Genomic DNA, 12,134 nt, shown 5'->3' on the forward strand with positions numbered 1-12,134 from the left:
AAAAATTCACAGCACCAAAAACAATCTAGGCTGAAAATGATGGCAGTGTATGATGTGTATATCTACATCTGAGAAGCAGAATGTCACTGTTATACTCAGGAAGATGGAACAGAAGCCACAACTTGAGTCCTTGACATTTCTGGAAATAAGACAGTAACATTACTAGGGTTAAGAGTCCAATAGAGACTGTAAAAGTCTTTTAACTGCTCTTCTTACAATGTATTCTCCAAATTGTAGCCATAGTGATTCCTCTAATGCATATGTGAGATCATATCACCTCTCTGCTCAGACCCTCACAGGACTTCCTCTCTTCTCCAAACTCAATTTCTGCACTGTCTACAGGACCTACCTGTAGGTCACACAGTGCTTAACGGGGTGCTTAACTACCTCAGAAGGCTCATTCCCTCCCACATGCCCCTGCCCTGCTCCAGATACCCAGCTTGCTTATTGTGTCTCAAACACGCCCAGATACTCTGCCTTATGTCTTTGCATTTGGTGTTTGCTGTGCCTAAAAGGAGTGAAATCTCAGATATTCAAATGGTTTTCTTCCTCATATCCTTTAGGGCTCTATTCATATGTCATCTATCAGAGAGGCTTTTGATGACTGTACACTACCTAAAACAAGATCTCCTCTCAACAGTAATCTCCATCCTCCTTCCTCTGCTTTATTCTTATTCATAGTCCTAAATACTACCTGATGTTCTATATATTTCACTTTAATTTACTGACTCCCCAACCTCTACCCCACTGTTCAGTCTCTAAAAGAGCAGAGACTTTAGTTTGTTTATTGCTGCATACCTAGCATCTACAACAGTGCCTAGCCCAGAAGTATTTAATCAATTGTTGTGGAATGAATGTGATAAATGAAGTGGCATATATACCTACCCAGAATACATGTCATGGGACAGGTTTCTTCCAGATTACTTAGAAACACTTCTTTTTTGTAGAACATTTTTGTGGGCTCATGTTCTGTCTCTTCTGGGTGAATGAAGATGGGGCCATAAAAATATGCAGCTCCATCTCGGACCCATACCTTTTCAATTCTTGGGAGGGAAACAAGAGAGAAATTCCATGAAAATAACATTTTAATGAGCTTCATTCTTGAAGGATTAATGTAACAAAAATTTCATTAACCAAAAACTTAATATGCAGAGGAGTGTCACTGGTTGTTTTGATAAAATAATTTCCTTGATTTTTTTTCTCCCTTTAAGTACATGAGAAGAGACTTGGAAAAAGAGAAATGAACATTTGGCTGTTCATTTGAGAGAAAAAATTATTTTAACATGATATATATTATATACTTTACTTATTCATGATGTTTATTCCTTATCTTCCTATTAGTACAGACATCCATGGGACTAAGGATATTTGTCTCTTTTATTTACTATGCATCCTTAGACTGACTAATGGGAGGTACATAATAAATTATTAGTGAATGCTGAAATAAATACAAGGAAACCGACTCAAAGAGGTAAATCATTTGCAAATAATTTGAAACTAGCAGGGCTGAGACTTAAACCAAGATCTCTTGGAACCAACTACTCTTCCTAAGCACTGCCCAGTGCTGTCTTTGACATCTTTACTGTTGTTTTATGTCATTCAGCCATACTTTCATCCACTTACTTGTTCATTCATATATCTGAGCCCTTACTCTATTTCAGGTACTATGTTTGAAATAAGGGATACAAAGAACAAAAAGAGAGGGTCACTACTCTTAGGGCATTTGCAGTCCAGTACAGAACCTGAGAATAATATAATGTGATATGTGCTCCAAGGAGAAGAAAATACACGGTGTTCTGAGAATGTGTAACAGGGGGACCTAACCCAGTCTGGAGGGGATAGAAGCTTTCCCCTTAGGGACGTACCATATCAAATTTAAGCAAAAAGTGTTTACCATTTGAAGTGGGCAGAGAGATTTCAGGGTTGAGAGTTCAGTAAATGGTAGGAGAAAAAAAAAAGATTTCATGAAGGAATATAAAGAAGGAAGTATCGCTAGAGGCAAAAGCAGGGAAAATGTGGTATGAGAGAAAGCTGGGTAAGTGACCTGGGGAGACTTTTGTCTTCATCCTAAAGAGGAATGAAAATTTTTAAAAAAGATTTATTTATTTTTAAGAGAGGGGATGGGAGGGGAAAGAGAAAGAACCATCAATGTGTGGTTGCCTCTCACATATCCCCTACTGGAGGACCTGGTCTGCAACCCAGGCATATGCCCTACACTGGGAATTGAATTGGCAACCCTTTGGTTTGCAGCCCGATGCTCAATCCACTGAGGTATACCAGCTAGGGCAGGATGATTTTTTTTTTACTGGCTCCACATCTCTCAGAAGCAACTTTATCCCCCTACTTCAATAACACTCACCTGCCCACACGAGGACGCACAAGGCCATGTGACTTAATGAAGACACAGTCGCCAACCTTCAGCCACATGTCATTGTAACGGAGCTGCTCAAAGTAGTGGCAACCTGGTTCCCCATTGGACATTTCCACAGGGACATCTTCCTTCTCCTGTTGTAAAGGAAACTGGTTGAAGGTACACAGCTGACAATCAAGGATTAGACAGAGAAAATAAGAAAGAAAAACAGACTTTCCTTTATATTAACTTAAAAGAAAAAAATAACAATAGGAGCCTTGATGAAGAAAAACCAAAAGATTAGGCTACTGAAATCAAACTGAGTCTTATCAAATATTATATCTTTTATTTTTTATTGTATTTTTTATCACTTACCTACTTATACCCTGTCCCCTATAATTATTACACTGTTGTCCATGTCCATGAGTCCTTTTCCTTTTGCTCAATCCTTCCACCCAGTAACTAACCCCCACCCCAGAGCTGTTAGCCTGTTCTCTGAGTTTGTCTTTATTTTGCTTGTTATTTCAGTTTGTTCATTAGATTCCACATATAAATAAAATCATATGGTATTTGCATCTATTTTAAATTTCTAGTTAATTTTCATAAAATGTTACTTCAGGATGCTTTTCTCCCCCCCCCCCATTCCCATAGCCTTTAGCAAAAACACAATGGAGAAAACTTAGCATTCAGAAGCAGCCTCATTCATGAACTATTATAGAGTATAAGGAGCAAATTCTACACAAGTTCCCTCTTCACCACATTCACTGAGCTCTCAATTTCTTAACACTAACAATAAATATATTTAAATTTTATCATTTTGGTTTATTCCAAAATAGAAAGGAATAGTATAATCTCTGTGACCTAAACACACATATTGTGTTTTTGAATAAATTACAGGGTCTGTCATCTACTGACTGCTATGACAAATTACTTAACCTCTTACACCCTAGTGTCCTCATCAGACAGTGTTGTTAGGAAGCTTAAATGACATAATCCATGTAGGTACACTGAACAATGCCTGATTCGTGTAAAGTACAAACATTCATTATTGTTGTTTTATAGTCTTGGCAACAAAATAGAGAAACTTTTGACTAACGGAAGTAAAAAAAAAATCATTTACTGAGAACCTAGCAAATAACGAACAAAGTGATAGGTGTTTTTTTAAAAGATTTTATTTATTTATTTTTAGAGAGGGAAGGGAGGGGGGGAGAGAGAGAGAGAGAGAGAGAGAGAGAGAGAGAGAGAAACATCAATGTGCGGTTGCCGGGGGCCGTGGCCTGGAACCCAGGCATGTGCCCTGACTGGGAATTGAACCGGCGACACTTTGGTTTGCAGCTGGCGCTCAATCCACTGAGCTACGCCAGTCAGGGCTAAGTGCTAGGTGTTTTAAAAGCTCAGGAAACTCTAGAACCACAAAATATTCTACTGCATCTCCCTGTCTCTCTGAGAAAACTTGAAACTTCAAAAAAAGAGAAAATCTCCTTTAGAATGACCAAATAATCTGATGTTTTGATCTTAAACACTTCAAATGATATTAAAATAGTCTTTGGGGGGAAAATCCTTACCAATGAAAGAGGTGCCATATAAATGTTAGTGAAGGGGCACTTGAAGGAATGGAAGCTATATAGAAGTAACCCCTGAGATTAAGAATACCATTTTCTGGTCAATTAATCTACAACAAAGGAAGCCAAGAATATACAATGGGGAAACAACAGTCTCTTCAATAAATGGTGTTGGAAAAAATGGACAGCTACAAGCCAAAAATGAAAACACTTTTATATACCATACACAAAAATAAAATGGAAATGGATTAAAGACTGAAATATAAGACTTGAAACCATAAAACTCCTAGAAGAAAATATAGGAAGTAAACTCTATAACGTTCTTAGCAATATTTTTTTTTATGTGTCTCCTTGGGCAAGGGCAATGAAAACAAATATAAACAAATGGGACTATATTAAAACAAAAAGGTTTTGCACAACAAAGGAAACCACAAAACAAAAAGGCAACCTACTGAATAGGAAAAGATATTTGCAAGTGATATATACGGTAAATTAATATCCAAAATTTATAAAAAACTCATACAACTCAACATAAAAACAAACAATCCAAATGAAAAATGGGCAGAGGCCCTGGCCAGTGTGGCTCAGCTAGTTGGAGTGTCATCCCCATACACAGAAAGGTTGCAGGTTCAATTCCTGTCCAGGGCACATACCCAGGTTGTAGGTTCAAGTCCCTGGTCAGGGAGCCTACAGGAGTCAACCAACTGATGTCTCTCTCTTTCTCCCCTTCCTCTGTATCAGGTGAAAATTTTAAAAAGGAGGAGGGGCAGAGGACCTGAACAGACATTTCTCCAAAGAAGAAATACAGATGGCCAACAGACACAATAAAGATGCTCAACTATTATAAAGGAAATGCAAATCAAAACTACAATGAGATATCACCTCACATCTGTCAGAATGGCTATTAAAAAGACAACAAATAACAAGTATTAGTAAGGATTTGGAGAAAAAGAAACCCTTGTGCACTGTTAGTAGGGCTGCAAATTGGTGCAGCTGCTATGGAAAACAGTATTTAGGTTTCTCTAAAGATTAAAAATGTCATACAATCTAGCAATTCTCCACTTCGGGATATTTGTCCAAAGAAAAACACTAATATGAAAGAAACACACACCCCTGTGTTCACTGAGGCATTATTTACAATGGCCAAGATATGAAAGCAACCTAGGTATCCATCCATACATGAATGAAGATCACACACACACACACACACACACACACAGGAATTCTACTGAGCCACAAAAAAAGGAATCTTGTCATTTGCAACAACATGGATAGACTTAGACAGTATTATGCTAAGTTAAATAAGTCAGGGAAAAATATACCACATGATTTCACTTACATGTGTAATCTAACAGACTCACAGACACAGAGGACAAACTGATAGTTGCCAGAAGGGATGCAAAAAGAGATGAGGGGATTAAGAGGTACAAACTTCCAACGTAATATGAAAAGTCATGGGATGTAATGTACAGCACAGAAAATACAGACAACAGTATTATAATAACTTTGTACAGTAACAGTTATGTAAGTGCTGAATCACTATATTGCCTACTTTAAACCAATATAATATTGTATATGAACTATAGTTAAAAGAATTCCTTTTTACTTTAGGAATGGGTTGTTTTCTAAAGTATCTTTAAAAAAGTTTCTGGAATGACTTGTCTTGGCCATCCAATATCAAAATAATGAGACAAAACAGTAACTCATACAGAGAAGACCCTGGGGACTTAAGAATTCCAATAATAAAAATAACAAATCTAGGTTAATTTCACAGCTTCCCCTGATATTTCTTCTTTTAAAATTAATGTGTTTATGATTCTGACACATATTGGTAAAATATAAGAAATATCAAGTATTAGCACATGAAAATGGACATTTTTTCCAAAGGCAATAATAGTTCAATTTTTTCCAGTTTTTACATTATCAGTTTTAAAACTTTTTCTTGATTATGTATTTGTTGGAAATAATTCAAACAAATTAAGTTTAATTCAAACAAACTAAGTTTAGCACATGTAAAACTTAGAAAACAAGTCTTTTGTGATCTAACCTAAGATAGCAACCCAGTTTAGTACATATTCTCCACATTATTTTCACAATATGAATAAACATATATTTTTGTTTTCTTGAGTAATGAACATCTCATGCTGCAATCAGTTAGTAACACCTTTTCCTCACTAACTTGGAAATTTTTCAGTGTTACTACAATAGACCTACTTTATTTCTTTCATTGGCTATAGTGTGCATTATACAGATGTACAACTTAATTCCTATTCACGGGCACTTGGGTTTGGCCTAGGGCTTTTGATTTTACAACTAGACTAATTTCACTCCCTGTAGCGGATCCTCTGGTATACCTATGTGTACTATGTGGGAGCACATTCCCTGTCATCAAACTGCAGGGTCAAAGGCAATGTCATCAAGGAAGATGAGAGCGTGCTGCCCCACACCAGGCTGCCTATCTTCAGAATTCTTGCCAATCTCTGTTAGGCATTTTGAAAACTAGTAGATTAACATATTTTGTTATATGTGTTTTGGCTGCTTTCCTTCTATAAGTGATCCACTTGGTCCTTTGACCATCGTTTTAGTATTATTTTTTACGTAATCTCTAAAGTAATCTTCGTTCATTAGAAATAGAAGTCCTTAGACTGTTTTATTAAACTAACTGGTATTTTCAATTGTAAATCAATAAAATGATAACTCTTTTCCTTTTGTAGCTCCTGGGTTTTATATCCCTTCTTGGGGCTTAAAGCTTATAAATGAATAAAAAATTATAGGTATATACAGTAAATATACTTATGTCAGAAACTAGTTCTTTCTTTCTAGTTAGTATTGTTTCTTTCTTATATTTATAAGTTACTTATTTTGAATAAGAAGAGTGCATGTGTTTCCGCCGCCCCCCTTTTCTTTTCCAAATGGCTACCAGCTTTTCTACTATCATCTGATTCTATCCACTCCTGCTGGTTTCAAATACTACCTTTATATTCTGGACTTAATTGTGAAAAGTTTATTTCTTTCCCTAACTAGTCCTGAGCTAGTATCTCAATTTTTAAGTACAGTTTCGTAAAATTGAACATGTCATTGCAAAGCATACATTTTTTAAATGGCATATAGAGGGGAGCAAGAGCTCAAATGCTGTCAAGCTTTCTAGATTATTTTCTTTTATTCTTCTTTTTCTGGTGACTGTCACATACATATTTATACTTTCATAAGAATGTTAGAATAATTTTGTCCATTCCAAAAATAATTTGTTTAAGTCTTTTATGTCCTTTAGTAGACTGATGGTTTTCATTTTCCCTTTAAAAGGCTTATGAATTATGTTTATATAAGAAAGCTATTGATTTATATATAGATGTTCTCACCATTATCTGCAAAAAAAAAAAAAAAGTCTTGCCTCTGTCAATATTTCACTGCTTTGTCTAACTACATTGGCTACTTTCAGAAAAATATAGGAAATGGTACAGCAAGCTCCTTACTCATGTGTATTCCTTGATTGAGCAAAAAGGAAAAAGAACTCATGGGCATGGACAACAGTGTGGTGATTAATGGGGGTAGGGGAGTATAAGGGGACTAAAGGGAAATGGGAAAAATAAAGATTAAATATAATAAAAAATCACTTTGAGGAAATATGCATCTAAAAAACACATAATGTACGTCATCAAATAATTTCTTTTAATCTATTACTATAATAAAATTAGTGAGTATTACTAATTTTGAAAAATCCTTGCTTTCTGAGAATGAACTCTACTTGGACATGTTTTTTTTTTTTTTAATGTATTTTATTGGTTATGCTTACAGTTGTCCCATCCCCCCACTTCATTCCCCTCCACACTGTACACCCTGTCCTACCAACATTCCCCACCTTCAGTTCATGTCCATGTGTAACCCATGTCCCTGGGTTGTGACACTGTATGTGGGAGTGGGGTCCAAGAGGGAATAATGGTGCTTACTCCACGCTCTGCTGGATTTCAGTTACTTTCCCTGCTTCCTACAAGCAAATTGGGCCCTTCTGGTACTGACTCCCAGGTGCGTGGGTTTGTGTATGTTCTAGGACTCTGTGCATCTCTCCAACAAACTTTCCTGTGAGGCTAGGAGTCTCTCCCTGTGCCTCAACCTCCACAGGTGTTTTCAATCGGTGTTTTGAGGCTCCCGGTTCTGGGACCCTGCGTTGCACGGTCTGCCTCACTCCCCAGTTTCACCTGGTTTATCTGTGCACGAATGTGGGACCGCCTGGTTAGTCAGCTGCAGTGCCTTGCTTCATAATCGCTGCCTTGGTGGGCCGGCCCTTGTTGGGCTCTGCCAGCTGCTGCCTGCTTGCCCAGGGTCCACCTGCTGCTGTCTTGTGCGCCCGGGGTGCCTTGTGCACCCGGTGCCACCGCTTTTTGTGCTGTGACCCCTTCTCTGCCTGGCCGCCAGAATTCACCCTGCCTACTGGTTTGGATGAATGTGTCTATTTTAACTCCTTGGTTGCCAGACTTCCATACAGTTTAATTTTCTGTCAGTTCTGGTTATTTTGTTTCTAAATTCTTGTTGTCCTTATTTTGGTTGTGCAAGGAGGCGTGTGTGTGTGTGTACCTGTGCCTCCATCTTGGCTGGAAGACTTGGTCATATTCTTCACTAATTTGATTTCACTTGTAAAAACACTTTTCTCCCCAATTTTTTTTTTTTGCCATCAATATCTGTGAGACTGAACTGTAGCTTTTTATTTTGTCAGGCTCTGGAATCAAGATTATTTTGACTTTGTAAAACAAACTTAAGTTTTCTTTGTTTTCCATGCTCTGAAATAATTTAAACATTGTAATTATAGGTTCCTTAAAGGATTAAACAAATCCACCTATGAAATTATCTAGTCTGAGTGCTCTTTGGGGTTAGCTCTCTGATACTTAAAAATATTTATTCATGTTGTTATCTACTTATGTGTTATATCTCTTCTTGATTCAACTTTAGTAATTTACATTATCCTACAAAATTATTCATTTTATTCAGGCTTTCAAATTTATTAACAAAAACACAGAAGTCTTTAATTTCTTACACATTTTAAATGTCTGAGCTTAATTCCCTTCTTTTTTCTGTATTAGAATGGTTGGTAGTTTATCTCATTGGACTTGTCAGAGGATTAGCACTTGGATTTACTTTTAAATTCTACAATTCTGTTGTCTAAGTAATAATGATCTAGCAAGTTATAATAATCTTTCTTTTTACTTCTTCATTTTTAAATAAGATTTTATTTATTTATTTTTAGAGAGAGCTGAAGGGAGGGAGAAACATTGATGTGCAAGAGAAACATCGATGGGTTGCCTCTGGCATGCCCCCAACCTGGGAACTTGCCTGCAACCCAGGCCATGTGCCCTGACTGGGAATCAAACTAGCGACCTTTCAGTTTACGGGACGATGCCCAACCTACTGACCCTCACCAGGCAAGACCAAGTATTAACTTTTGTCTCTCCTTTAAAGTTCTCTTCTTTCTGTTTGACTAAAGTTTTATATTATTTATTTTGAAATGTAAAATTTTCTTCTGTGTGGCTATTATCGACATACCTTTTCCAAGTTAAAATTGTCTTCAGTTCGATTGTCTTCTGAGTTGTCTGTATTCTTTTCATCATCCCCTTTATCTGCATTTGCAAATACCGAAGCCACTCGGACCACTGGCAAGGGTACATCCCGAGGGACAAACCTAACTGAACTGATGGGCATGGTCCACAGTTTAATTTTCTTAAAAGATTTGGTTTTGGCAGAATACCGTGACTCACAGACAAAAACATCTTCATCTCGAAAGTTTTCTGGACATAGTTTAAAGTATTCCTGGGGGACATAATGATAAAATTAATTAGGTGCATTTTCTGAAAATCAATGAACAAAAAAGAAAATTCCAAAAATAAACACCAACCAAATAAAAGTTAAAATGTTTAGACTTTCTGACAGTTAACAACAAATGGTAAATGGCTAGAGATCTAGCAGCATTTCTCTGATTCAGAATGACTTTCCTAAATACGTATCATTTAACTTATTTAACCTAACAATTGCCCTTTTGAAAATATATTAGTATTCACACAGCTATAATGTTCCCTGAAGCTTTGGGCAGGGCTCCTGTGCTTACATCTGATAGATACACAAAAGTACAACTTATTACCTGAAAACCACACTAGCAAGTTATAATGATCTTTCAGAAAATATCATCCTTAAAAATTATATTTCTGGAAATATAAAAAAATTAAACTGATTGCATATAGCTACATTGTATAGGCAGCAAATGGTCTTTCACCCTCATGTTCCAAGTTTATTCCTAAATATATACAGCTTTAAAAAATATTTTTATATACAACTTTAAAAAATATTTTTTCCAAACAGCTTAAAACAGAGCTCCCAATTTTATAAATATTTTTTTGTATGAGTTTATAAATTTTATTCCCATGGAATGATTTATACTTTTGGGACTAATGAGTTTCTTACCTTGACAAACATGACCACACATTTTCCCAGAATTTTACTAACTGGAACTTTGTTGTAATAGTCACTCTTAAAAACTTCTTTTTCTAGGAATTTTCGTGTAGCCAAATGGAATGTTTCATTTGGCCGATAAAACCAACAGCCATATAACCATTTTTCCCCTCAAAAAGAAAGAGAGAGAGAGAGAGAGAATTACCATTAACAGAAATCACATATTCTTTGCAAAATGAACAAATCCATGCATTTTGCCATGGCCTGAACCTACCAATATGCTTTTTAGGCCATGTTCCTTAACATAATCATCTTAGCAGAAATAATACTTTAAAATAATGAATTGTAATAAGGCCTAACAAAATGCTACTTTTCATCTCATATTAAAAGATAAATAATACATAGAATCAGGAAGGTGATGAGACCTGCTCTAGTTTGCTGGGGTCAGGAATGAAAGTACTGCACATGATGACCAGCTGAAAGAATTGCACTGCCTGGATCACATTTCTGCCTGCTTTGGGCTGCATTAAATCCTATTCTTTGTCCATGTCTCAAGTTAAAGGAAACTGTTCTAGGAAATCATTTTTTTTTGTTTTAAAGATTTTATTTATGTATTTTTAGAGACAGGGGAAGAGAGCAACAAAGAGAGGGAGAGAAACATCAATGTGTGGTTGCCTCTCCTGGGCCCCTCCATGGGGGACCTGGCCTGCAACCCAGGCACGTGCCCTGACTGGGAATTGAACCAGTGACCCTTTGGTTCACAGGCTGGTACTCACCGAGTCACACTAGCCAGGGCCCCGAAGCTTTTTGAAATAAAATTCTAAGCCAAGGCAGATGTCTCCCTGTAATAATCTTTTATTTGTGATTTTTTAAAAGATTTTATTTATTTATTTTTAGAGAGGGAAGGGAGGAAGAAAGAGAGAGAGAGAGAAACATCAATGTGCGGTTGCTGCGGGCCATGGCCTGCAACCCAGGCATGTGCCCTGACTGGGAATTGAACCTGCGACACTTTGGTTTGCAGCCCACGCTCAATCCACTGAGCCACGCCAGCCAGGGCTTTTTTGTGATTTTTATTGGTGTAGTTTTACCTACAGAGTTTGGCTTATGGTGTGTGTTTAATAAATATTGAATGAATAAATATCAACTAGACTTTAAGAAGTTACATTTCTTTTGACTAAGCTGTGCCATTGCTCCATAGTGCTAGATCCCATGTTTTTCATATAGTGGGTGCTTAATTATATTTTATATATTGTAGAACAATTATTGCTAGAAGATGTAAAATGTATGAATTATAATTTTCTTCCAGAGGACTAAGGAATAAAACAGTCACATCTCACAAATCTGTCCTTCAATTTAAAATGAACTTACCAGCAGAATCTTCCCACAGTCTCTCAATACAGACTATATGAGGTTGTAGGTTGGCTTCTGCAGGTTCTACATAGACGTAATCTCCAACATGGTACATGCTGTTCTTAAAGCTGCAGTCCTGGCTGTATGTGCGATGTAAGCCTGAGAGGCCTGCAGCACCTGAGGAATCTTCACTCTTTTCAGCCTCTTAAGTAAAAAGACAAAGAGGTTCTCATTAAAGGAATGTTGGAATCATATGGAGGATTCAAACAATATATACTAATACATTTAATTCTTTTCTGGACACTTAGAGGCAGGATTAAAAACAAATAGTGTTATATACCCATTCCTAGTAGCCTCTACTGGAAGTTATTACAACTAACTGCCAATAATTTAAATAAATACATTAAATAAAGGATCTATAAAATAAAAATTACAAC

The 12,134-nt window shown here is 36.6% G+C and overlaps 1 protein-coding gene across 13 annotated transcripts in view; it reads right to left on the reverse strand.

Moving 5' to 3' along the window:
* PBRM1 (polybromo 1) overlaps positions 1–12,134 on the reverse strand; it is a 125,732-nt gene that overhangs the window by 27,860 nt on the left and 85,738 nt on the right. For all 13 annotated transcript variants that reach the window (XM_045831924.1, XM_045831925.1, XM_045831923.1 and 10 more), the window contains 5 exons: positions 11,716–11,901; positions 10,360–10,517; positions 9,448–9,711; positions 2,360–2,505; positions 886–1,043 (listed from right to left, as the gene is read on the reverse strand). In XM_045831924.1, the coding sequence (XP_045687880.1) occupies positions 886–1,043; positions 2,360–2,505; positions 9,448–9,711; positions 10,360–10,517; positions 11,716–11,901 (912 nt within the window). The remainder of the gene's footprint in view (positions 1–885; positions 1,044–2,359; positions 2,506–9,447; positions 9,712–10,359; positions 10,518–11,715; positions 11,902–12,134) is intronic.

Source organism: Phyllostomus hastatus, unplaced genomic scaffold (assembly GCF_019186645.2).
Source record: "Phyllostomus hastatus isolate PE091 unplaced genomic scaffold, TTU_PhHast_1.1 phas_contig_16, whole genome shotgun sequence".
Taxonomy (NCBI): domain Eukaryota; kingdom Metazoa; phylum Chordata; class Mammalia; order Chiroptera; family Phyllostomidae; genus Phyllostomus; species Phyllostomus hastatus.